At 47.0% G+C, this 27,804-nt stretch overlaps 1 protein-coding gene across 6 annotated transcripts; it reads left to right on the top strand.

Annotated features, from left to right (window-relative positions):
* The first annotated feature begins 272 nt into the window (after positions 1–272).
* NRIP2 (nuclear receptor interacting protein 2) lies at positions 273–24,428 on the top strand. Of its 6 annotated transcripts, none has more exons than XR_012776806.1 (7): positions 273–815; positions 5,890–6,066; positions 12,277–12,359; positions 12,820–12,947; positions 15,789–15,841; positions 16,688–16,840; positions 17,575–24,428. XR_012776806.1 is itself a non-coding variant. In XM_075509471.1 (7 exons), exons 1-7 carry the CDS (start codon positions 585–587, stop codon positions 17,601–17,603), a joined length of 786 nt encoding a protein of 261 aa, XP_075365586.1. In that variant the 5' UTR covers positions 273–584; the 3' UTR covers positions 17,604–24,428. The 6 variants fall into 6 exon arrangements, 4 of the variants coding, with proteins under 4 accessions (XP_075365586.1, XP_075365615.1, XP_075365596.1 ...); XM_075509471.1 differs by having other exon boundaries at positions 16,688–16,772; XR_012776811.1 differs by lacking the exon at positions 15,789–15,841.
* The last annotated feature ends 3,376 nt before the right edge of the window (positions 24,429–27,804 follow it).

Here is a 27,804-nt window from a genome sequence, read left to right as displayed (position 1 = left end):
TGTGTCAAAGCTCCCCCAGCAGAGACACTGAACTGCACAGCCTGCCACCGAGAGATTTACTGTCTCTTCAGCGTATCGGGGGGAACAGGCAGTGTACACACACACACTCACACACACATGCGCGCGTGCGCGCGCACAGCCCAAGGGAGGTAAGTCCAGCCCCCAACAGCGGGGCCATCCTTCTGCTGCTGGATTTTTCCAGCTGGAGCATCTTGCCGGCTCTGCTGTAATTTATGGAAATCGGTTTCTGACGTGGGGCTTTTTCTGTTACGACAGGAACCCACCGGCTGGAGGAGGCAGAGCTGCAGTCAGGGCAGAAGAGAGGGAGAGGTGAGGAGCAGAGGGACACTGTGTGAGTGGAGAGGACAGAGGGAGAAAAAGACACAGAGACACTTCAGAGATGGGTGAGTTATAACTAATAGAGCAGGAAAAAGGCAGAAAAAGGGAGAGAAGGAGAGCTGTGGGGAAGGGAAAGGGAAAGGAGCTCAGAGACTGAGTCAGCCTCAAGAGGGCAAACACCAGGAGACGAGTGCAGGGAACACCCCAGCATACCAAGAAGGACCTGTTCTGTCTGAATCTTCACCATGAGCACAAGGAAGAGCTGTCCCCTGCCACTGGGACAAGGAGACCGGGAGGAAAAGCAGAGTGAGGTTGCTCCTGACCTGCAGCAACAGCAGTGTGAGGTGGAGCTGAGGAACAAAGCTATTCTGCAACAGAAGAGGCGCCTTAAACAGGCCACCCAATTTGTGCACAAGGACTCTGCTGATCTGCTGCCCCTGGATGGCTTGACAAGGCTTGGCACCTCCAAGGATCTGGTGAGTCCAGTGGGACCCCATTTGGGAGGGTGTCCTTCATCCCAGTTGGGAACTGCTGCCAGGCTTTGTGAAAGGGTCATGGGTTCAGCAAAGATGAAACTTCCCTTCAGCATCATCTAGGAGCAGGTCAGGGTGAGGGGAAAGAATTAATTGCCCATTTTTTCCATCCATCTTCTCATGCATCCCCATAGGGACCAAACTCCTCGCAGAGGCAGGCAGACATGGACTGGAAGGACTCCCCGGCATCCAACTTTCCACTCACCCGATACATATGTTCATCTGACATGTATGTTTCCATGTGGGACATCTCTGAAAGCCCTCAAGTATCCCTGCATGATCCAGCTCAAAAGCAGACTCCTTCCTGGACTCAGCAGGGAAGGAAGCACAGTTCATGAAACTCCAAGAGGCTTATGTTTGACCTTGTCACCTTTTTGCATTATTTCCCCTCACTCTTTGGATTTCCGGAGGGGCAAGCACAGGGCAGGTCTGCTAGCCAGACACGCAGGCAGCTACAGTGGCCAGCACCCGTGGATAACACCTTTGGGGAGGAGGCATGGGAGTGAGGTCTGTGGGCATCTCCTTGTGGAGATGTGGAGCAGGAGGCATCAGGCTGGGGATCTGTTCCAGGAGCCTGGGCAGTCTGTGGTCTGGAGGGACTTCCCCAAGACAGGGAGCAGTTTCCCATGGGATCTCTTGCTGGCTTAACTGCACGCATCTCCCCCTTGCTCTGGCAGTTTTGCTGTCTAACTTCTCCTCTCCACTGTGGAGTTTAACTGCTTAGGATGCGGAGGTCTAAACCATTTTCCCAAAAGAGGCCCTGGGTCTGGCCAGTGATGTGGACACAACCACTTATTCTAGCTGTGCCAGTGGGTGTCATAAAAGATCTTGCCCCTCCCTGCAGCCTGTGCTTCCCTCTGTATCCTCAGACCGTTGCAGCAACACCATGGATGCTCATGTGTGTGTATCTCCTCCGGTCGTTTCCCAGCTCCCGTGGCAGGCCCCACGGCTGCCGGCAGCGAGGTGCTGCTGCGCACAGGGGCACACGTGCAGGACAGGCAGGGTCCCAGGCACCGGGCCTGAATGGAAGCTACCCCCCTTGCTGAAACCTTCGGATGCAGCGGCTCTGCTGCGTGCAGCCGAGGGGTCAGTGCTGCTTTCCTGTGCCAGCGCACCCTCCTGCTCCCGATACCCTCCCCGCAGCCGCCTCGGCTGCTGCTGAGAGTCCCTGGCTCAGCAGGGTCAAGGGTGGCTCCTCAAAGCCACCCTGAGCTGTCTCCTCAAGCTCTGCCAGCCCTTCGCAGCCGCACACACGGCTCTCAGCCGGGACTAGTCTTGAGCGTCCCTCTGGCCCTGAACACAGTTGCTGTCTGAAGTACAAGAGGGGAGTCACATAAGTGTCGTGTTAGCGAGGAACAGGGCCTCTCCTCCCCGTGGGGAAGGAGGTCTGGCCACACTGGAGCCTGGAGGGCCCCGTTCAAGCTGGCAGCACTGGCAGGCTAGCACTGGCCCTTCACGCCCTGCAGCGTTGCAGCTGAAACATCTCCTCAGGAGGGGACAGCCAGACATACCGCTGGGCTCTTCCTTGTACAGCTTTTGGCAGGGAATGGGGAGGAGCCACTTTTGAGTCTTTTAGTGCGTCTTTGCTGAGCTCAGCCACGAAGGCAGAGAGAAACACGTCCACCTGCTTTGCTTTGGAATTGACTCCTGTCACACCATGCCCCAAAACAACAACTGCAGTGCCAGCCAGAGGCCTCTGTGAGAGCCCTGCTCAGTATGAGTGGCAGTCTTGGCCTCCAGAGGCTGGCACTCTGAAGCCCCAAATGCTTGCTCTAGCAAGACAGGCCTTGTCTGAATCACTTGCCACGAGCAGCTCTCCTGGTCAAATTCTCCATTCTAGACAGGAGACTTCCTCGCATGCAGATGGCGTTCGGTCACTCAAAACCACTGCATAGTTCACGTTTGGTCTGTAACAGAATGGCTGAAACATTTTCACCATGGAGCTAGGGAGCAGTGAATAAAGCGTAACATCTTTTCTGCCATGGAAGTTTTGCACTGGTGTTAGAAGCCACAAAATAAAGTGTGGCACCTGTGCAAAGTTCACACACGTAGTGCCATACCTGGGGTCAATGCGGTAGCTGTGGTACCTCCGTTTCTGGTTTACCTTGGAGCAAGAGAAGAACCAGGCCTTAGATTTCCAAGAGCAAGTCGGCAGTCCCTGCAACTCGCTAGGCCACTGTGATATCGCTGTGATGTTTTGGGGGCTGCAAATCAGAGTGCAAAATATGCTTTCAGGGACTCCTCCAGCCCCATGCAAAACTCCATCTATGTTTCCTAAATTGATCTCGCTCCCTCCTGGAGGAGAGGAATGCAGGGCTGAAAGCAAAGCAGCAGGAGGAAGTACTAGAGAGGTTGATCTTGGAGAGAAAGTACTAGAGAGGTTGATCTTGGAGAGACTGCAAAACACCCCAGAGTCCTATAGCACTTACACTGGGAGGAGAGTTTAATTAATTCCCCAAAACATGTCTCCACTGACAGTGCCAGAGTCCTCAGCTGTGGCAGCCCCGCATGTCCTAAAATTAGAGCAAGGCCCCATGTCATTTAGAAAAACTACATGTTTTCTTATACAAAGTCAGGCTGTTACTTTTTGCCACTCTTTTCTGTGTATTCTGCATGTGCATTCAGCTTATGCAATGCATCCAGCAGTGTCTGGGATTTGATGTGCCCATCACATCTCCAACAATGAGTAATTATACATTTCAGTGGAGACCTCACATTTCCAGCTTTATAACAACTACAAGCATGACTTTTTTTTTTTTTTTTAAATGGGAAAAAAAGAGTAGCTGCATCAGCTAAAATATTCTGAAAGTACCAAGAAGGTCTGAAGATGTGGCTTCTCCCCTCCCAAAAATCAAGATCCCCAGCTCATACAACTTCACTAATCATAGCAAGGCCTTGAGATTTCACATTGGAGAGCCTGAACTTGATAAGTTGCACCGGGAAACCGCTCTGACGCTTCTAAGAGTCCTGAGAGGGTCTCTCTTCCAGCTGCTGGCCACAACTCCCTTCAGGTCCTCCCTCACCATCCCCTTCATCTCATTGTTTCCTACCAGCCCAAGAGAGACAACGGTCTCCACTTCTCCATCTCACTGGTGAGACAGAAGACAGGGAGGGCCCCAGGAGTCTGCTCTTGAATCAGATGCCTCCACAGTCCCAAAGCTCATCTACTCCCCATCAGTGCTTGGCCTCTTCCCAGCCTGAGCGACAAGAAGGAGACAGAGGTGGCAGCTGCAGAGGCCCTGCCCTTTCTGTGGGAAAGGTTGCGGGGACAGGGAAAGGTCCTTTGCGTGCTAGATTGTGAGAGGAGACAGGAGGGAGGGTGGGAATTTGGAGACCTGCTGTCAGTTCCCTGCCCTTTTCCCATGGCCCAGATGTTAGCTGGCAGCCAAACTGGCACTGTGCTCAGAGTATTTAGGGAGTGAAGTACAACAGCCAGCTGTGCTGTGGGCCTGCACAGTAGGCTGGGAACAGACCAGGAACAGAGGGATATTTTTACCTCACTTTTTCAACTACTGCAGCGTATCTCATGCAGCCTGTGAATGATCTGACTCTCGCCCCTTGAGTGACAGGGAAACAGAGGCATGAGGGACTCGGCGCCTTGTGAAGAGCAATGCTGAGTGCAACCAAAGAGCCAGTGACAGCTCTCCCGCTCCAACCATCGGGCAAAACTGCCAAGTCAGTGCACTTCGAGTTGCAATTTACACTCTTCCCTGGCCTCAGCCCTCTGACCAAGCATAAGGATAGTCTGAAGCACACACACCCTGTAGGGTCAATACAGCCCAACTCATTGGCAGGTCTGGCCTAATTCAGATGTTTGGCCTGCCCATTGATATGATCCTACACCAAACTGCTGCACCATCTGAAAGCTTACTTTAAAAAATTTTTTTTTAGAAAGATAAAAGCAACGGTTTATGCTGTAGCACATCAGCCCCTTTAGATTCATTGCCTTTCTTCACATAGGCAGTTGTTACTGAGAACGCTATTGTCAGCTCTGATCAGCTGCTCTCCTGGAGAAGGGCCATGGGGCTGAGTACATGGAGAAAGGACAAAGCTACCTCCACAGGCCTACTTCATTGATGCTGCCCATTGTTTATTCAGTAGCTGTGCAGGGACTGCAGGCACTGGATCAACACTGGGCAAAAACTAGAGCATCAAGCTGATGACAAAGGAAGCTTTCTTTCCAAAGCAACACTTTCTTATGTGCGTATGCAATGTTGGGACAAGAAGGTTTTCACCATTTTTCTTCCCTTTTGGTGCACCTCCCCTTCTTCCGCCCAGAAGAAAGGAGATAGGAATACGAGATACGTGAGATACAAATGAGATACATGAGATAGGAATAAAGTCAGTTCAGCCGTTGATCTGGCTGATGACACTCCCTTCTAACTGTGAACAACTTAGGGCTTCATAGCGGCTCCCACAACTAGGAAGGGAGTCAAAATAGTATCACTTCTGATGGAGGGGAGCAGAGACAGACTCCAAAGAACATCAGAAGCTAGTTTTATTTTCCTATGCAGGGGAAGCTTCCCACTTCACTGTAAATAATTGCTTGTACACCTAAAATTTCTGGAGTCCTGCCTTCTTACCCACACGTACATCACACACATGCTGCATCCCCCGTCCCCTCCCACATTAGAAGGTGTGAGTGTGCCTGGTTGGATATCAGCACATACCCACCAGGTAGAGTACTGCAATACCTGAACAGGTATGAGATTGCCAAGTGCACGTTTAGCTGAAGGAACAGATATGTGTGGGGAGAGCATGCATCAGGCATGTTCTTCTCCTCCAACAATTGCATCCTAGAGATCTGCCTGTCACAGATAGCCCAACACTTTAACATCACCTTAGTCGCTACAGAAAAAATCTTGGGATTTAAAGAAAGTTTTTTGGGATAAGCCTGTCTTTCATCAGGATGATCAGTTGGGTCAAGCATTTGCAATCTGCTTCCCTGGGCTAACAAATGTCCTTGTCCTTAGCTCCATACTTAGCTGGGATTTCTCTTTCTTTGTGATGGAGACAGCAGCCACATAGCGTGGTCCAGCGGCGCCTCTTGGAAGGCAATCTGAACAAGCTGCGGGGCGAGACCAGGGTTCAGTCTGCATGGGTTCAATCTCCGCTGGCAAAAGACCAGGATGAAAAGATCGAAAAGGGAGAGGACAGGAGAAAAGAGACTTCACCCCTGCTAATACAGTGCCAGGTAAGGCAACAACATGGTGCTGCCGATTTCACAGTGATGGCGAATGCTCAATGAGTTCCAGCTGCCCCACTCCCAAGGGCCATGCTAAGTTATTAATTGCAAAGCCAGCTGCAGCCAGAGAAAGCAGATTTCCTGCATGGCCTCTCCTAGAGTTTGGATTCAGTTCTTCCAACAGACAGAGGAAAGCCTTTCTGCCACATGCATGCTAGTTGTCCATATTTGAAGATAAATTGCCTTAATCACATCTCCTTCCTTTGGAGGCCAGCTTTCCCGTGATATGAGGTATTTCATAACTGCATACAGAAGCAAGGAATGTCTCCTTATCACTTTAAGACAGGTGCTCCTAGTTCATTTACACTTACTGGATCCAGTTTTGTCTGATTCTTTCAGGTGTCAAAGGACCTCCTAAGAAAGGTGCTAACTGTGCTCTGAATTAGCACTGTTGCATTTCTTGATGGAAGCAGTATTTTTTTCTTATATCCTCCTATACAGCAGAACACATTCCTCCCTGGCCCTTGTAGGTAAGAAAGCACATCCAAAAGCTGTGCCCCATGAAAGAGGGCTGCATGGTTAGAGCTGTTCAGTAATATGCAGATATGAGATTCACCAGGATATAGATGTGGTATACAAAATCCATTTTAAAGCTGTGTTTATTTCAGTTACCTGTCCTAAAGAACATCTCACATGTTAAAGTGTAAAGTCTACACTTCCAGGAAAAACACATACACCTTTGAATATTCAGTTGGCACAATTAATTAGCATATGAACACAGTCTGGTAGCAAGTTGCTGAAATGTTCAGATCAGGTGTCTCAGGACCATGCAAAGCCACTGTCTGGTTTGTTTTCCAGCCTGTTGCAGTTAGGCATTGCTTACCCTGGGTTTTAGACACTGATGCAGCTAGGTAAACATAACCATATGTGGGAGAACAGACTAGTAGGATAAATGGCTGTCAGTGTAATTTCTCCAAATAGCTGGAGTGGGTTTTTGAGCAAATGAAGGTGTTTCTTTTGCTTTAATCACAACTCGGTATTGTTCTGTAAGAGGAAACTCAATGTTAAAGGGTGGGTTTTTTGCCAGGCATGTACATCGAACAAGGACAGGCATGCATAGGTATCATATCCCAGGGGCAGCAGCTAATTCAGTGTCAGAGTCCACTACTTGTTCCCCTTTTGTGTTTCTAATGGACTGTACCCCAACTGTTATACACATTACATTTTCCTTCATGGAGGAAGGTTAATGAGCACAGTCAAGGAAATAGGTCTAATGCTGCACTTAACTCTCCCTGAACTCAGTACCTTCTGCACAGGCACTTCTCTCTTTTTCTGCCCTTCTTAAGAGCCAGTCACTGTTTGTCACACTTAATCTTCTTACCTTGAAGGAAGGGAAGCTCTCCTCCCCTTCTTTTTAGTCTTGCTGCTTTTCACGTTCATATTTGTGAACTTCAAAAAGCCTTGCCTGTAAGTAACAGATCTATGGCAGGAAATAGCACTCAGGCTGCCAGTTCATTTTAACTGGAGAGGTGAGCTGGTACCTTTTGGAGAACTGCTTGACTATGGTGTAGTTTTTATTAGAAATGGTACACAACCCCAGTGAAGTCTCTCCTCTCTGACAGCAGCTCCCGAGAAAAGATCATCTACCAGCATAAAGCTCCCATTTACACTCAGGCAAGTATGCTGAAAATGTCAAAGTGGTAACAAATGCATTACCTGACTAGTGACTGAACTTGACTAGGAAATAAAGCTGAATATATGTAGACTTCAGTGATACAGGGAGATTCAGGCAATAAGTGTTTTCACTCTAACAGGTTATAGTTGCCCTGTGCCTAAGGCCTTTTTAAGTTTCAGAGATCACAGACAGACCCAGTCTGTAATAGTTGTACCGCAGAGTCACTCACCCTCCTATTTACTTAGGTGGGTTGCTCACATGGTACTTTAGCAGAATTACCCCTTTTTGTGGCAGTTTTTGCAAAGCAGTTTGGAAAGGTTGCCATGACTGGCACCTGCATCGTAAAATCAAGCTGTTATTTTTTGTGGTGGGGCTTGTCTCTCATTGACTTGGAAATAGATGCTGAAAGACTCTACTGTTGTCCAAGGCTGCTTTTCCTCTGTGCCAAAGCAACCTGGGAGTAATCAACCTTGATTGGTTAAAGCAGCTTCTTGACTTTGGAACTGACATGATTTCAGAAAACAAAGCTCTTTATAAATGGTGATCCTTGCTGATTTCCCCTCCCCTCTTTCACTTTCTTGGAAATCCCCATAATTGACATCTATATAAAGACTAATGGTGACTGGTAGTAACAGACTGAAAATTCTGCAGCAGAGATGAGAGTGGGTATTGTGATGAAAAGTCCTATTAGTTCAAGAAGGCTTACAGTGCTCATCAGCTGCCTGTGCACTCCTTACCTAATCTGCATTGTATTTGTGGTATGCTGGACCAAGGACTCTCCTCAGGCTCCTGGGCAAATAATTAGTAGCATAATTGGAAGGAGGATAGCTGTTGTGAGGCTGCTGGAGTTGATAACTGTGCAGGGCTGTTTACCACTGCATGAGATGAAATGTTGTTTTCTACAGAATAATTACTGTCCTGTCATATCCTAGCAAGTTTCTAACGTGCAACTTTCCCAGCCTGCTCTAAAACAAAACTCAAGAATCTGCCTAGTGATACAGTTTAGGTTTATTATCACAGCAATGCTAACAGCTCATGCATCTTAGGTCTGCCTGCTCCCAAAGTGATTCCTTAGCAATTGCTATCCATACTCCAGATCTTCTGTTTCTGAAAAGCTGATACAATGCCTTTGCTGTAGCTGGGCAATGAACAATTTGCCTCTGTGAGTCACAGGGATGGTCAACTCTTTCCCAGTAGAATCCATGTCTGTTAATGAGGAAAAGCTGATTCAGCTGGACAGTTGGCAGGCTGCAGTCTGGGTAGCATACCTGACCTGATACTCATGGCTAATATACCCACTTGGGTGGTGAGGAGGCACAGGGAAGCCTCTTCTGTGAAGCACAGTACAGAGGATGAGGAGGGAGTGCATGTATCTGCACTTTGTGCTTTATCTTGCTTCTTGCCTTGTGGCCTTGCTTAGTGTGGCCACAGTCCTTCCAGGCAGGGCTGATGTGTCAGTGAGGACCAGACAGCACAGACATTACAGAGCTCTAAAAGCAGAAGGGGAGGCATTTTGTAACAGAATCATAGAATCATAGAACAGTTTGGGTTGGAATGGATCTTAAAGATCACCTAGTTCCAACCCCCTGCTATGGGCAGGGATAAGAGACTGGCCTCTGGGTCCAGTCAATTTTCAGGCTGTTTTCTCCCTAAAAGCCTGGAGTTTGTAATACCCGCTTTTGCCACAAACAGCTGTTGTCATGAGGTAAGGGGGGATCTCTCCTGTTGGCCTTGGAGACCTCTATGGGCAGGCACTACTCCTAGTCCTGAATGTTTAAACTTGATATGGCAGGCAGCCTGGAGCCATGGTGGCAATGTTTTTTCTTCAACAAGCAGAAGTATTGCCAAAATCAGGAGCTTGTAAATAGAGTGCTTTGCAGCTCTTCCCCTTCTGTGAGGCTCTAGCATGCTCCCTGCCTTGCTTAAAGCAGATTTGTGCCAAGAGGCAGGAGGCATGCATGAACGAAGGGCAAGAGAATGGGCGTGCATTCTGGGAACAGGCAGCTGCTCAGGTGGATCTCCTAGCAGCTGTCATGTGTGATCTGTATTACCACGGGATGGCAGTTCAAGCTGCTCCGCAGTGAAACAGGACTGCTCATTTGTGAAGGAGCTGGGGGAACATTCCTGTATGAATGTGCAAGGAACTGCAGAGAGATCTTCTGGGGGATGGTTTCTCTGTGCTCTGACTCTGTTTCATGAATCTTCCACAGGTATCAGGTCGGTTAAGTTTTGTGTTCTCCAAACTTGTGACTTTGTAGTTCTGTGGCAATTTCCATACCATGTGCCAAAGAGCACCCTTGGATTGAACGTAGATGCCAGTGTGGCTGAGACTGTGAGAAGCACATGATATAATGGGGAAGGCACAGTGCTGGCAGCCAGAAGTTTGTGAGATCTGTCTTGGCTTTGCCTTTCCTAATGTATTTAGCATTATATGCCTCACTTGGGTGTTGTAAGGAGTCACAAGTGTTTGCAGTCACACGGGGCTGTTAATTAACTGGACATAATTCTTTATGAATAAGACATGCTTTTTTACATTAAAGAAGAAAAAGTATAATAACCCAATCAGGAGCTGTTGAAAATATGGATCTGTGCATATTTTCTGTGTAGATACTGCTTGAGCACTGCTCTCCTTGTTCCTGGATGAGGCCACACATGGTAAATACTCATCCTTCTAAAACCACTGATGTTATTTAAATATACATCATATATATACGTATATGTCTTACATGATTCTTCATGAACTCTGTAAAACAAAATAGGTTGAGATCGCTAGCTCCAGTTGTCTTGCAGTTCTTGAGACTTTCTCAACTAATGGCCATTCAAGGAATATGGTGTATCTAAATGTTCAGAGTGATGAAATTCTCTACACTGATGTACTGCAGGTGCAGTTTAGACCATAGGAAGAGCTCCAAGACAAAACAGACTTGAAGTTTCCAGCATGCACTCTCTGAGGTTGCCTTGAGTGCAATTAGCACTCAAGCTACTATTGGTGTTGTGTCTGTTTGCAGCATTCCAGTATTTCTCACAGGAGGTGTTTTCTCTTTATAATAAATCACAAATAGCACATTTTTGAAAACACAGTCTTGGAAATACTGGATGTAGCTCTCTGATGATTAACACATATAATAATCATAAACAGATTTAGTTAAGAAATCAGGCAATTGAGACATTTCCTTGACCCTAGTGGTGCTGCACTGAGTCCCTGATGGTCATGCCGATCAGCTTAAGGTGTTCAAAGCATTTAAGCTCATCAGAAATGAGGATAAAGGTAGAGGAGCTGTGGGAGATCTGTTGCTGCTTCTGAGTGGCTAATGGCACTGAGTGCCATGGTGGATGGAAGAGAAGGAATCACAGGAAAAACACAAATGATAGCAGGAGGAAAATGAGCCTCCCAAGAGGGAGACTTTGTGGTTGGGTTTTTTTCGGGTGTTGGTGCAAGACAGAGCCTTGAAGAACTAGGCCATCAAGAATGGGTATAGTTAGGCGCTATAGGTAGCTGCAAGCCATATTTTGTAGACGGCAGTTACTCCATCTTTTCCAATTTCTTTACTAAGTCCTGCACCTCCTTTTTTTTTCTGAACATAACTCTTATTGATGTCCTTGACAACCCTATTTTTTCAGACCTCTACCATATATGAGACCTGCTGTTACTTCAGCACTTCTGGCCTGCCATTAAGGACCTCTATGCAGAGGGGACAGAAAACAGATGGCAACCACATCTCCTGTTCCCTTTCAAGTGCAAAGGGGTGAAGAAATGAAGTGGGCAAGGCACTGGGGATTGTTCCAGTAAGATCATGCAGAGGTGACTTGGGTGCAGGGCATCCAGTCTCTCCCTTTGCTAGATGACACCAGCTGTGAATATTGTAGTTGTAGTGTTCATGTCATATTTCCTTAAAGAGCTGTCTAGGAACTTAATGTAAGCCCCACACAAAATAGACACCTCTTGATTAGGTTGTTTCTTGGATTCAAGAGTCACTTGGATGTGTCAGTTATCTTGGGAACTGCCTTAAATTCAAGCTCTTCTCAGGGATGCTTGTCCTGGGTGCTCCTGCTTCTCCTTGTGGAAGCTGTTCAACTGAGAACAGATGTCTAGCCCTGGAACATTGTTCCCTGTGACACCAGAAGAAATGGAGGAAGGAAGCCTACAAAGGCTGTAGCAAATGCTTATATTCCTTTAGAAGCTTTTGTCATATCGATTATTGCTCTGCTAATAAAGTCCATGTGGGTTTTCTGAACAAATTCACTAGTTATGCATCTTTTGACTGGAATACTGCTAAGTTAAAGTCGCTGATAACAGATAAGTGTCTGGGCAATCAAATACAAATTAAAGACAACCAATTCAAAAAGAAGCCTTTGGCAGAGGTTTGCAGAGCACTGGGGAGACCACCGTTGTCTTGGATGAGTCTCCTGCCTTCTGACTACTGCCTAAAACACCACATCTTTGGCTGTGTTGCTAAGGAAGGTCTAAGGGATTGTCACACTGTTGGAGGAGTGGGTATGCCAATTTTGAGCCTACAGTAATTATCTGTTGTTGTTTTTTCTAGTGCCAAGGTCAGGTATTGAAAGCAACTGTTAACACTGGGTGTCTACCAAATCTCATCTCCAAGAGTTGTTTAAACCAGCTGGGGTAAGTCTTTGCACAATAGAAAAGGAGGGGTGGCTAAAAGAAAACCTATGACAAGAACATAGGCACTTTTAATTCCCAGCCCCAATGATAATTACTAGCAGCTTTGCATGTGCACATGGCTGTTCAGGAGAAGATGCAGAGGGTGGGGTACAGCGCAAGGCATCAGGAGCACTGGCAAAGTTGTGTGCAGATCCTAGACTAGGAGGCAGAGCTGTGTCATTCTGTCTGTGTGTACTGCAGCGCAAAGCCTCAGCTTTGGTTAGCCTCAGCATGAGGAACCCAAATGGAAAGCACCTTATTTTTTGCTTGTGGAATCTGCCTCCAGACATGCTGTATGAAGGAGATTCCTCCTCTTGTAGGCCTGTTCCCAATGAGACCAAGAAGTACTGTCATCAGTGAGAAGTCCTGTTTTTCCTCCTCTTCCTCCACTTGAGGCAATAACACCTCTTGTGTCCCACAGGCTGGAAGAAGTGTCTGCCATGGACTGTGGAGACCTCTCTCTTCCCATCCCCAGCGTTGTTGGCCGAGTAGAACATATGGAGTTGCAATTTGGCCAGGAGACAGTGCTGTGTTCAGCACTGGTTGTAGGTGAGAGTGCCAGCCCCTCCTCTCCCCCAGTTTTCCTGTGTCCCTCTTGCCCTGCCAAGGGCATTTAAAAGGATGTCTGGGAAAAGCGTAATGCAGTGGGAGGTTGGTGATGTGATCATCTCCACTGCTGGCCAAGATCATTATGCGCTGTGAATACCCTCAATGTAACCAAAGGCAAAGGGCATAGGAAGAGTACAGAGAAGACAGAAGACATTGAAAGTTGGGAGAAATTACGTGCTTTTTGGTCTTAACACAGGATGTGGAAAATTCTCATTTCCTTCTAAAATGGACCTTTCTTAAAATTATCCATACTGCTTGATTAGTCCTCTGGTGCCCTATGTTCTCCTATTGAATGGGCATTTGTGTCTTTGGCTGGATGGAAGTCACCAGAGAAACTCAGCTTATTCCCCAGAGTGTTTCTCTGTGTACTCATGTGCCTCTGCTGCAGGGAGCACCCTGGAAGAACATGGTAGCCCCAGAATGCTGAGTCTCCCTCGGTGTCCTAAGGCAGGACCCTTTGAAGGAAGGAGCTGTAGGAGACAAGGTCAAGTCAGCAGGCACTGGAGAATACTCAGAAAACAGCAGAAAGGCTGCATGTTCTGCATTTACATCAAGCTGTGCATATGCTGAAAACAACTTATAACCTTTTTCCCCCTGTTCTTTCTCCCTATTAGTCTTCTAGCTTTACCCTCTTGCCTTTATCTGTCTCCTCATCTTTGATGATTGCTATTCATCTTCCAAGGCCTCCCTTGCTCCCTCTTTTCATGTCCATTTTTCCCCCTTTCCTAGTCATCTAGAAAGAGCTTCCTCCTCTTCCACACTCCAGCTCACTCTTCTTCCCTGGTTTCCCCTCTACTTGTTCTTGCCCTTCATGGGGAGACTGTATTAGTACCAGCACAGGTGAATTTAGCCCAGTAGCACCTATCCATTTTGCTGGGATGTAGAAATGGCTGCCTGGAAGGAGCAGAACTGCTTACATCTGTGCCTTACATCTCCCTGTGCACACAGTGCTCTTGCTTATGTGGTTATAAATAAATTATAAAATACAGCCACTGGTTACAGGGCAAGCAGGCATCCAGGAGACATGAGAAGTGTTAATGTTGTTACTGGTGGCTGCTGAATCCTGCAGACTCCAGGACCTGGGAATTCCTCCTTCCCCACCACTGAAGTCCAGATGGATGACTCTTAAGACCCAGGAGGTCACTCTCGCCTAGTCCAATGCATGTTCTTAGTGGCTGAAAGTATATTCCAGAGAGGCACATACAGAGAGGACACAGACAAGGCCAGCCACACAGATTACCACATACAGAGCAGTGCTTTTACCAGAACTCACATAAACACCAGCACACATAGCCCAGTCCTGGTCCTCCTCTCTGGCTGACCAGGATTGATGTTCACTAGCAGAAGCTCATACATCCTCAGTCTCTAGATTCACAAGCACACTTATAGTCACAGAGTCTTAAAATAACAGCATAGCTTCTAGGTCTGTCTTATATCCATGTCTGGACCCTGGGCCCCTTACCTAGCCACTGACCCAGACCTTGAGTCTTTCCGGATGCAGGCTTCCTCCTACTCACTGGCTAGACCAGATTGAAGTTTGCTAGCTAATTATGTATACAAAACCACAAACATATAGGATTAAATTCACTGGGCAAATATAAACACACCCAAGTCTTCCTAGTTAATGGCATTTAGACCTCTCGCATATATGCCCTTTCCTCTTCAGTTGCTGGCTTATAAACCTAAGGGCCCTGTGACCCTGGTCAGAGCTGGTACCCAGAGCTCTCTTGCATACTGATCTCTCCAGTTACTGGCACCTAGACCTACAAGCTCTGTGACCCATAGTCCTTCTCCAGTTACCGGAACTTAGACCTTGCAGCGCACATTGCAATCCCTCCAGTTGCTGGCACCCAGATGTATTAGCCCTATGGCCTGTGCTCCCCCAGTTACAGGCACCCAGACTTCTCTTGCACACTGGTCTCTAGTTGCTGGCACCTGTGAGCTACATCCCCTTCTCCAGCTGCTAACACAGACCTATGAGCCCTATGGCCTGTGGTCCCTTCAGTTACTGGCACCTCTCTTGTATGCCAGTCCCTCCGGTTACTGACATCTAGAGCTATTTGCCCTTTAACCTGTGGCATCTTCTACGCTTGCTGACACTTAAGACTTGCAGCAGTCACATGTAGGATAGAGAGGTTATACAGAAAAAAATTAATAAAATTATTTAACAAGAAGATCACATAGGTCATCAGGCGCAGAGTTCGGTCAGACAAGTGAACTGACCAACAGCCTGCTTGCATGTGACTGGCCTCCTTATCCCCTCTCTCCTCTCCGTTTTTCCATGCTTGTTCTTGATCCACCCTGCTGCTTGCCTTCTCCTGCCTTTGGCCCTTCCCCTACACAGCCCGTAGTAAGTTTTACATGATCCCACAAGCCCCTTCTGATATCTCATAGTAAGTGTCAAACAATTCCACAAACCCCCTCAAATACCTCATAATACTCATGATAATCATGGTTCCCTCCTCTTATCAGCTACAAAGGTCATTTTGACCCTCTTCAGGGCTGTGCCTAAGTAGCTCCTTTAATGGCTCATCAGTCAGTGGCAGAAGAGTGCTGGTCTTTGTTATTGTCACTGTTACCACCTGCTTGTTAATGTTTGTGTGTTTAATTCATCACTTGCTTTGTTATTTGTTATTTACTTTATACTGAATAGGCCATAACCATATAACTTTATGAACCAGATGCTCTCATATTCCACATCTTCTTACAGAAGAGACACACTTTCTTTAGAGGGGCAGTATGTATAGTCTTGAGCCTGATCAGTCTCTTCTCTCTTCTCAGATGATGAAATGCTGGAGTTTTGCATTGGTCTCCAGACTCTATTGTCTCTCAAGGTGAGGAACAGCTTCTTGCTTATTGCAGGGCTCCTCTCAAGTTCTCCAAGATTTGGTTGCTGGAAGCATCAGAAATACAGCCAGGTCTTCCAGAGTACCACTTGCAATGCTTGTTGCACAGCTGCCTGGCTGGCTGCAGTATGCTCTGAGTCACTGATTCCTTTCCAGTCCTTCTTAAAGGTTTTAAGAAAGGAATCACCCAATAGGATACTATCACATCTCCCATTCTTTGTATTCCTGACCATACAAGCTGCAAAAAGGAAGAGGAAACTGAAGAGGAGACTAGAAAAGGCAAGGCATGTTGTGTCACAAGTTATATCTGTGTTGCCTTTTGAAGGCAGATGTGAACAAGCTCTGCCCTTGCTTTGAGCCAAATGAAGCTGTATGATCACATTCAGTGTCCAACACTAGATGGACATGGGTGGAAAGAATCCTCTCCTTTTGTCAGCTCAGCTCAGGGTTAGTGCTCTGCTGAGCCTGGCTCCTGGGTGGCTCAGAATATGGCTGCAGCAAGCTTGCTCCTGCCTATCAAATATTTGTAGCCGCATGTCAGACTCATAAAGCAGGAAAAGCATTGGGCTGAATGGCTGAATGATGTGAGGACATCACCTTAGAGGGAGTCATAGGAAGAAGGGAGGGGAATGGCCCTGTGAAGGGTTTGGAGAGGAATCCACTGAAGGGAATAAGAGCAAGGAGGCAGCATGGGGGACAGGGAGGGGAACTGTAAGGTCTCTACAAACCCAAAGTGGGGTTGTTTGATGGTTATACAGGTTTACCCCAGTCATAGACATCATGAGATTTGCTATCTGAAATGTCCAGCAAGTAACTGGCTCTCCCCTTCTTTAGTGTTGCATCGACTTGGAGGAAGGAGTCCTGAGATTTAAAGCACTGAGTCAAGAGCTGCCTTTTCTACATGCCTCTGAAGAACCTGGTCAGTGACTGGCTGCATTCCCCATGTCCGGGGCTGAGGAGACTTGCTGCCATGAGAGAAAGATGAGGGTGAGGCTCATATGCCCCTAACCTTGCTGAATTCTAGGGTGAGGCATTCACTGGGGAGTGAGAAAAAGGCAAATGGGTGCTCAAAGCTGTTGTTGCTGGGAATGCCTCAACTTGAGAGATATCCCTCCTTTCAGTGGACCCTCTTGCTTGTCCCCATGTGCCAAGTGGGCATTTTTTCTCATTTTTCTGTCTGTCCCTAGTCACTCCAATTTCTGCTTCTGTACTAAATTCACTCTACCCTTTTAGTGACTTATTTTTACAATACTGTCTGTTCATGAGACAAGAGAGTATCCATGAACAATCTCCAGTTGTTCTGTGGACAGGAGGACAGTGCTTTCTCCAAAAGCCTCCAAAGATTGCCATGAATGTTCCCCTTCTCTTTGCCTCAGTGTAAGCAGACTCCACTCCCCTTTCTTTGTGGGAAGGGCTCTGTGGCCAGTCTCCTCACCTGTACTCTGGGAAGCTGGATTTTGTTACTTTTTCCTGGCTCAGAGCAGAACAGAAGTATTTTCTTGGAAAAACCTTGCAGCAAGAACACTTTTAGAGTTCTTAATTGTAAGAAACATTTACAGAAATGCTGAGCGTAGATGCCTAGAGTACAGTGGACACTCACAGGGGCTTGAGCTTATCACTACATCCTTGGCCACTAAGCTATATTATATGAATGGCAATGCTTATCATCTCTTGGTGTTATACTTAATAACCAGAGTTGCACACCCTGTTCTTCTGACCAGGCCTCTCCTCTCTGCACTCCAGCTGCTAGAGCTACATTCCTATCACCTCTGCTGCATCATCAGAGATTCTGCCACTCAGTTTAAATGCTGCAATGAATTACAGCACCCAGAGTCTCCTGCTCTGTAAGCTCCTTTCTTTCAACTTGAAATCTAGTGACTGGACACAGATACACCATCAGCCTCAAGTCCCAGCATCTCACAGCCTATCAACTTTTCTACTCCTGCATGAAATGAACTAGACTTCCTTGCAGTATCAGCTCAGGTCAGAGAACTGTGAACTCATCTGGGGTGACCAGGATGATTATTAAGTCACTTAATTGTTGGGTTTGGTTTTTGGTTTTTGTTTTTTTAACAGAGCATAGCTGTTTGATAAATACATAGTCTATTCTTTACTAGCTCTAGGAAAGATGCACCAGATCAGGGCTTGTTCCATGCCTCATGACTACCGATTCACTATCCAAACTCTGCACAATGTCCCTTTGTCCACCCTTAGAATGTCATGACATCCCCATTTTGCCTATCTTCCTGGATTAAACACTACTGGCTCTCTTCCTTTTTTATCAAACTACTCATTGTTTCTGTTGTGCTTCTCAAAGAACTTGTGTATGCATTTTTGCTTTTTTCTGTTAGTTCTTTCCTAAATCAGATGCTGTATTCTGTAGTTTAACACATGCTAAGGACAGCAGGGTTACAGCCTGGCTGATATGATATGTGATGCACTTACCAGTGTTAGTTGGTGTGACTGGCATCTGCTCCTCCTACAAGCTGCATCAGGCTAGTGACTTTTATTGTTAGTCATTGTATCTTGCAGCTTCTGATCTGTTCCTTGGATTCTTTGCCATTCTTCTCCTTGTGCATCTGATTATTTCTGGCTATGTGAACTGCTTTCCATGAATCTCCTGAATGCCACCAACAGTTCCCTCATTTATGTCAGGATCCATGTCTACTTGATGAGCCCATCATCCAAAATACCGGTAATTCCTCCTGGAGTTGTGTCACTTGCATGTCTGACTGGGTACTCAAACCCAGGGGTCTTTAATGACAGTTCAGACTTCTACTAAACCATCCTGTATGTCAGCTGGAATCTACGTGGTACCTGGGTCAACTCTGCTGAAAAAATCTTGTTTGCGACAGATGAAACACTTGTTCCTATGTGCAGCAACTCACCTAGCTTCCAACTATCGTTGCCCTCTAAAAATGGCATGTGGAACAATTGCAAATAATCTGCTAAAGCTGACAGCTACCATGTCCATTAGTCCTCTTATTAATCATTAACTTTTATGATCTATTTAAAAAAAACCACCACGAACCCTAACCCTAAACATTTAAACTGACTCTAGCCCTAACCAAAACCCTAAACCTTAACCCTAAACCTGACCTTAAATCTAACCCCTAAAAGTAACCCTAACCCTAAATCCTAACCCTAAACTTAACACCTAAAAAAACTCCTAACCCCTAAACCTAACCCTAAACCTTAATGCTAAACCTAACCCCAACCCTAACCCCTAATCATAAACCCTAGCCCCAGCCCTAAACTCTAACTCAAAACATACCCCCCTGCATCTAACCCCCTAACTCTAACAACCTAAACCTAACCCCAAACTGTAAACCTAATCCTTAACATAACACTAACAATAAACCTTAACCCCAAAACCTAACCCTAATCCCCAGCTCTAAACCCTAACCCAAAATCTAACGCTGTCCCTAAACCTAACCTTAACCCTAACACTAACCACTAAACCTGACCCTAACCCTGACCCTAACCCCTACACCTAACCCCTAGCCCCTAACCCTGAAAGTTAACCATAAACCTAACCACCTAAATCTAACCCCCTAACCCCCAAACTCTAACTTTGTAAGCATAACCCTAATACCAAATCCTAAGCCTAATGATAACTCTAACTCCTAACCCTAAACCCTAACCCTACTGCTAACCCTAGCACTAACGCTAACCCCAAACCTAGAATACACATGCAACCCTACCCCTAAACCTAACCTGTAAACCCTAACCCTAATCCCTAGCCCTATACGCTAACCCTAAACCCTAACCCTCACCCTGACACCAACTCTAACCCCTAACCCTAACCCTTAAGCCTAACCCTAACCTCCTAACCCTAATCAGCTAACCAAACCCCCTAACCATAACCCTTAAACCTAACCCTAACCCTATCCCTAACCTTAACCCCTAACCATATCCCTCACACCTAACCCTAACCCTTAACGTAACGCCTAAATCTAACCCCTAATCTGAACACTAAACTAAACCTAATCCTAACCCCTAACATAAAAACTAACCAAAAAACCTAAGCCTAACACTAAACGTTAATGCTAATCCAAACCCCTAACCCTGACTGTAACTACTAATCCTAAACCCTGGTCCCTAACCCTAAACCCTAACCCTAACTCCCTAAATCTAACCCACTTATTCTAACCCCCTAAACCCAATTCCAAAACCTAATCCTAATCCTAAACCTAACGTTAACTCTAACTCCTAATAGTAAACCCTAACCATATCCCCAGCCATAACCCTAACCGAAACCCTAACTGTATCACTAACACCTAACCTGAACCTTAACCCTATGCCTAACCCTAACCTTAACCCTAACGCCTGAACATAACCATATACCCAACCCTAAGCCATAATGCCTAACTCTAACCCTAACCCCTAATCCTAACCCCTAGCCCCTAAACCTAAACCCTAACCCTAAATTTAAACTGCTAAATCTAAGCCCCTAACTCTAACCCTCTAGCCCTAACCGCAAAACCTAACCCTAATCCTAAAACTAACTCTAATCTCTAAGCCCGAACCCTGACCCTATCCCTAACCCTAATCCCCAACACCCTAACCCTAACCTCTAACCCTAACCCTATCTCTAACTCCTTACCCTAACCCTAACAGCCCTAACCCTAACCCCTAACTCTAAGCCTAACCCCTAACCCTAAACCTTACCCTATCCCATACCCCTAATCCTATCTTTTACCCTAACGCTAACATTCCAGAGTGTCTGATGCCTTTTGCCAGTGCCTGTCTTGACCCACTCGGTGGGTTGCGAGATGGGTGAATCTTTTTGATTCCCTGGGGGTTTGTGTACCGACAAAGGCCGATCTCTGCTTGACAGAGCTGCGGGCCAGTAGAGTCACGACAATGACTCAGAGGAACAGTCTGACTAGCAACTTTATTAACTGGCAAATTAGACAAATGGACAAACTTAACGAACTAGCAAGCTCAATGAACGAACAGAGGCAATTTGGCAATGGAGCTATTTTCCAGGCAACTCGTCACAATTCATCCAAAACTCATAGACCTGGATATATATATATAGTGGAAGAGTAGAGGAAGAGAGAAGCGAGAAAAGGAAAAGAGAAGAGAGGGGGATAGAGAAAAGGAAAGGTATCACCACCCTTGGATCCCGTGATGACGATGACAGACGTGCCAATCCTCTGGTGATGGGCGCGCACCGTTCCCTGGGTCGGGGGGGTGCCTTTTTGTACTCTAGTCCCTGCCTCAGGTCACGCCCGTGAGGATTTATGTTGTTCTGGTCCTCGAAAGTTTGCAGGCACTGGGGGAGGGGGGTGGTCGCAAGGAGTTTCATCCCAAGTTTCGGGTGGTCGCAGGCCCATTCCTTAGATAAAGTCTGTGTGACCTCTGGCCACATATGGTAACTGTGCATCCTCCGACGCGCTCTTCTCCTCCCGTGCTAGCCAACTGGCTGCACCTGATCTCGCCACAACGTTTGAGACAGTACCTCCTTCGGTGTCTCGCAAGACACCACCTCTTTTAGTCTCTCCTCCGAAGAGCTCTCCCCATCCCATGGTAGCCGACTTGCCGTCACCATGCAAATCGCACCTTATGTCTCCACAATGTTTGAGACATTAACTCTTTCAGTCCCCTCACATCACCCCGTGGCTCAAACATTCTCTGTATAATAGAGGATAGAGAAGACAAAGTTCACAAAATCATACATTTTACAATAGCAAGGCCAACCATCAAAAATAAGATTTGAGAGTTGGTGGAGGGTCCTTGATTTCGTCTTTCTGGGTGGTGATACGAACATAGCGAACAGCAGGAGAAAAGAGAGAGGAAGCAGAAGCAAGCAGACGGGTAAACATACATCGAACAATAGCTATGCCAATCATTAGGAATAGAAATCCAACCAACAGGGTTATTCCAATTTGCGCTAACCATTTCCCCCACGCCATGAGTCCCCAGGACTGTAGGAGGGAGGCAAACCAAGATCTGGGTGCATGTCCATTGAAGCAGTCTTTCGGTTGGAGTGATCAGAAGAGTTCGGCAGTTTGATTGGCGATTTCTTTCATTTTGGTCCATGCCTCCTCTATAGTAATACTGGCATTGTGAATAGTTATGCAACACTCTCCATCAACTAAATTCAACATACCACATACCCCTTGTGCTTTTAACAATATTATGTCTAAGGCTAAATGACTTTGGAGCGTCATTTTTGACACCTGTTGACTTGTAGATTGAGTTCTCCTAAAGCGTATCTGGTCCAATTACTTAGAAGGTGTACTTGCCAGGTAATATTTTCTAGAACAAATTGATGTTGCTTTAGGGTTACATATGGGGTGAAAATGTTTTCAAACATTAGCGCCACTACTTGCCCATCTGTATAGTAATTGGGGACCTGGACTCCACTGATCGCCCATTCAGGTCGGGTTTTTGGGGCTTCTGCCCCTTCCCAGTGCACTCGCCGGGGAGGGGCAGTGAAATTGAAAACATGAGATGGGCATAAGAATGGGATGACTAAGCCACATTTCAGACCAGCGTGATATTTCAGTGTTAAATAGGAATAAAATTTCCTGTTAGAACATCCCCAAACTAGTCCCAAGGGGGCCGGGTATATGCTAGTTTCACAGGTCCAGGTATCATTGTAGTCCACAAAATATATATCAGGTTTTGCAGTGAGTGGCAGGCCCTTCAAAGGGTAGTGTGTATGCCACAATACTTGACTCTACCATAATCCTCAGTTTCATTGTAAACTTTGTTGCAGAGAATATCCCGATTTCTATATCTGCGGGAAGGATAACCCCAGCAAATACACGTGTCCCTTATCAGAACCCTTACTCTTTCCAAAAGCCAGGTCTCGGGGCGGTCCCCAGGACCAGTATTACAGTTAAGAACTTTGGCACATGTAAACAGATCAGACCAGCTATGCTGTGGGGGATTGGCATACCTTAGCGGTTGGAGGAGGGGTCTCATTTGTGACCACATCCACTGTAAATTTGTCAGGTCTCTAGGTTCACGCCCCGTGCTTTTGGGAAGTTGTATACACCAAGAGAGATTCACATTTAGGGAATAATTGGCCTCATAAAACCCGGTTGTTCTAAGGGGTGAAAGGAGTCAAATGGGAAATAGGAGCAAGGTACAGAATATGGGCCAGCTGGATTGTTCCGGAGCACCGATTTCGTTCCATAGGTAAAATTCATTGGTGGGTGAGTAGCATTGCAAGAGGACCGTTCCCAGAAATGTGAATCAGACTTGTTATAATAAGCAAAATACGTGTCAGTCTGCCCCCAAGCAAAGTTCTTAATTATCTTCCCAGTCAGTATAAGTTGTCCGGAAAAGGGGGAACAAGACATAGGGTTGTTCTATAGTTTGATTCATTTCCAAGTTATACATAATATTGGGCGATGCAACAAAAAAAAAGTCAATCCTTGTTCGGTTGACTGGGGAAGGGCAACGCATACCCCTTGGTTGGTTCTACTCCAGATTCTAGTAAACCCATGAATTAGTTCCCATGCAAGGTCTGAAGGAGTACTGTTTCCACTCCCTCCATGTCCTCCTTTCCCAGAGGAGAGGAGGACCACCATCCACGTGAGAAATTGTAAGTACATTAAGGCAATGACTACTACTGTTAAACAATTACTGAAGTACAACATTGGTGGTACTCATCAAGGTCCAGCACTCCTCCAACGAGATCGGTATGTTTAGCAGGCGACAGTCTGATTCTCCCCCTGCAAAAGAAAAGGAAAACTCAGTCCCTTTTAGAACTGGTTTTAAAAGGACTGGATTATCCACCTGTATATCCTTCCAATCTGCGTCATGATTCTCCATAATAGTTTCCAACACCTTTGCCAACTTTTCCGGATCCTCCCTATATGTTCCAGCCATCTCTTAAGTCCGTTACCGAGAACGGAACTTTGCAGCACTGCCCGCCCCCCAGTTCTTCCTGCTATCAGACTGAAATTCTCCCCTTCACTTTCAGCATCACTGTCCACATCACCTTCTCCAACTTCCCCATTTCCACCCTGACCATTACCTCCCCATATAATTCTCTGTCCTGGAGCCACTAATAATCCAACATCATCTTCCTCTTCCTCTGGTTCCTTATAATTTTTACACCTTTTACCAATACTACATGCAGAACAGCATCATTTAGGTGTTTTGTTCCAAACTTGTTCTAAAGCCAAAACATTTGCATTCATTGTGAGCCGTCTCACATAAGTCCACGAGCTGTCCCCTGGCTCACTTAATGGGGATGGCGGAGCAGGTTTCCCGACTTGGCTTCAGTACCCCGGTGTTCCGCGGTGGGGGGGCAGAGGGAGAGTCCGGCCCAGTCGGGGCCCTTTCTTCTTGCCTAAAAGTCCTATCCGGATCTTTCCATACTTCTACTAATTATTGCAGGTTAGACAGGGGTAAGCTATCCACAAGTTCTCCAGGTATTTCCTTACATAAACCCTCTCTCCAGAGTTGGCTCCTCATCATCCCTGACCCTAGGTTTCTCCCGGGGGGTAGGCCTTTTGAAGGCCGATCGCCTAATTCCACTCTCCTAACCGCAGCTTTACCGCTTTGTTCCCCTCCAGAGATTCCCACGTTGAGGCTGAAAGTGATCAGCTCCTGTATGGCATATAGCTTTAGGGGGTCAGGGAGGCCCTTTATCAGGGGTTTCATTTGACTGGGGTCAGCTTTTAGCAACATTGGGGAGGGCTGATGGGGTAGTAAGTGCCGGTCATGCGTGAGCTGGAGGCAGGCGGCTTTCTGCACGCTCTCGGTAATTTGATCCAGTCCCGGAGTGGGGATGGTCACTGGATCTCCCCGTTCCAAGGGGTCTAGCCCTCCAGCCCAGTATGCCGCCCTATGAGTTAGGGACCAAGGGGCTCGAGTGTCAGGGATGGTTAGAAACACACCTGGACCCCAGTATCCCTTTGCCTTCTCCTCGGAAAGTTTAATTCTGTCCCCCCGCCATGAGGGAGACTCCACACATATTCCATCTCCGTTTCTCTAGGGAGCCTACTACATTTTTCTTGTAATTTCGCTAATTCAGTTGCACTACAGGGAATTTCTTTCGTTATGATTTCCGGTGCGGTATCGGTACCCCCTTCATATTGAAATTCTGTTTTAAGAAGTGGGCGAAGTTGGGTAGCAGTTCTCTCGTCAAGTTGGCGCTTTGCCTGTTCGATTTCCTCGCCGGCGTAGTGGCCAGCTACCCCTCTGTCAACTAGCTCGTGTTCCTTAGGCAGGCTGGAGTGCCCACACTCGCTCTCCAGATCCTCCCTCCACGCCTCCGCTAGCTCCCACCGCAACTCATGCTCCCTGACAAAAGCATCGCGCAGCTGACTCTGCAAGCTATTCGCTGCTGTTTCCGCTTGCACCCATTTTTTCCACTCAGCTTCTACCTCTGCTTGCAAGCTTTTAACCAAATCTTGTAATGATTCGCTCAGCTTCTAGCTCGGCTTGCAAGCTTTCAACCAAATCCCGTTTTTTCCACTCAACTTCTAGTTCTGCTTGCAAGCTTTTAAACAAATCTTGTAATGATTCGCTCGCCTCTTGCTAAGCCTGTTTTACTGTCCACTTATCCTTCTGTGCTGCCATCAGTGCAACTCCTAAAACACCACAAACTACAGTTTTTCCTTTCCCAGGCCTCAACCTGTTCTCCTTTGCCAAAACCTTTATTCGCTCTGCAACGGTGGATGGAGATTGCCAGTTCTCCTCTGCCCAATTTCGCCCTCGAGGCATTGGGCAGGACGTATATGTTTTTAACAACTCTATGAAAGGGGAGCAGTCCAGATCAGGCTGAACCTGGGAAGCCATGATCACCTGCCGGAGGACTCGGACTCAGCCGATTCACGTCCTGCCTTTTCGACTCAATCGATATCCCCTCCCTGTTCCTCTCACTGATCACGTCGGGGAATCCCACTTCTGACACCAAATTAATGTCTCGTCCCACTCGGTGGGTTGCGAGATGGGTGAATCTTTTTGATTCCCTGGGGGTTTGTGTACCGACAAAAGCCGATCCCTGCTCGACAGAGCCGTGGGCCGGTAGAGTCACGACAATGACTCAGAGGAACAGTCTGACTAGCAACTTTATTAACTGGCAAATTAGACAAATGGACAAACTTAATGAACTAGCAAGCTCAACGAACGAACAGAGGCAATTTGGCAATGGAGCTATTTTCCGGGCAACCCGTCACAATTCATCCAAAACTCATAGACCCGGATATATATATATATATATATAGTGGAAGAGTAGAGGAAGAGAGAAGTGAGAAAAGGAAAAGAGAAGAGAGGAGGATAGAGAAAAGGAAAGGTATCACCACCCTTGGATCCCGCGATGACGATGACAGACGTGCCAATCCTCCGGTGATGGGCGCGCACCGTTCCCTGGGTGGGGGGGTGCCTTTTTGTACTCTAGTCCCTGCCTCAGGTCACGCCCGTGAGGATTTATGTTGTTCTGGTCCTCGAAAGTTTGCAGGCACTGGGGGAGGGGGGTGGTCGCAAGGAGTTTCATCCCAAGTTTCGGGTGGTCGCAGGCCCATTCCTTAGATAAAGTCTGTGTGACCTCTGGCCACATACGGTAACTGTGCATCCTCCGACGCGCTCTTCTCCTCCCGTGCTAGCCTCCCGTGCTAGCCGCGTGCTAGCCGACTGGCTGCACCTGATCTCGCCACAACGTTTGAGACAGTACCTCCTTCGGTGTCTCGCAAGACACCACCTCTTTTAGTCTCTCCTCCGAAGAGCTCTCCCCATCCCATGGTAGCCGACTTGCCGTCACCATGCAAATCGCACCTTATGTCTCCACAATGTTTGAGACATTAACTCTTTCAGTCCCTCACAGTGCCCACAAGGGCTTCTGCCTGCTTCCCTCCAGAGTGCCGTAGGGCTTTTGCTGGGTTTTGCTTTGGCCTGCAAGGGGCCCTGCTTCCCTCCAAAGCACCTCAGGGCTTTTGCCGGGCTTTGCTGATGGCCAGGCAGGTCTCTGATGCCTTCCAGAATGTCTGACATCTTTTGTCAGGCTTTGCTGGTGGGCATAAGTGGCTGCCAAAGGAAGGTGAGGGCCACTAACAGCTTTCAGTCCTGGCCACTTCTGTGTGGGAGGCCTAGGTGGCGGGTGTGCATTTTGGTGCTGGGTTCTGGTGAGGGTCAGGGGGTAGGTGAGAGTTAGGTGGTAGAGCAAGCACAGAGCTCCAGCGTTGGTGGGGCTGTGAAGGGGCTGCCAAGGGAAAGGGAGGGCCAGCAACAGCTTTCAGTCCTGGCCACTTCTGTGTGAGAGCCATGCTTGGCAGGTGTCCATTTTGAAGCTGGACTCTAGCTAGGGTGAGGGTATAGGGGAGTAGGATTCTTCCTGAACTCAGACTGAAGCCAATAGGAATCTTTCCAATGATATAAAGAGTGCTGGATGGGATCTTACAGAAAATTGGCACGCCTTTGAGTTGACAATTCTATTTTGGCTAGTGCCTGTCACTTACAGCCCTGCAGATACTTGCACACTAGCTGCTGTTGGAATTCACCAGGTGCTGTTCTTACATGTCAGTCTTGGGATAACTCTACCTTTGCTTACCTTCAGAACATCCTCCAGTCCTTCTGAAGCTTTTCTGATTCACATGCCTCATTTCTCAAATCACCAATAGTTCAGGTTCCTCCGCAAATTAATGTGCTACAGTAGGTGAAAATCACCAGCCCTATCTGTCCCTCTCTTCTCTGCATAATGAATGCTTCTTTGCATGCTCCTTACCTTCCCCCAAGCAAATCATTCATTCATTCTTCCACACTGGTGTCAAATTTGCTTCTTCCAAAAGGAATACTTGCCTTCTTAGATAATCCTTTTAACACTTTCCTGTACCCTGGTTGCTAATACTCTCTCACGTTGTGCCACTATCTTGCCAGCCTTTCCTCTTTGTTCTTAACAATTGCATGTATAAATATAGACTGTGCCACTTGTCAGTCACAGAGAGGATGTTTCCAAGCAAGTGCTAAATTAGCGTGTGAGAGCT

Source organism: Mycteria americana, chromosome 1, assembly GCF_035582795.1.
Source record: "Mycteria americana isolate JAX WOST 10 ecotype Jacksonville Zoo and Gardens chromosome 1, USCA_MyAme_1.0, whole genome shotgun sequence".
NCBI lineage: Eukaryota > Metazoa > Chordata > Aves > Ciconiiformes > Ciconiidae > Mycteria > Mycteria americana.
Note: the sequence above shows the minus strand (reverse complement) of the source record. Positions and strands in the feature narration are given on the sequence as shown.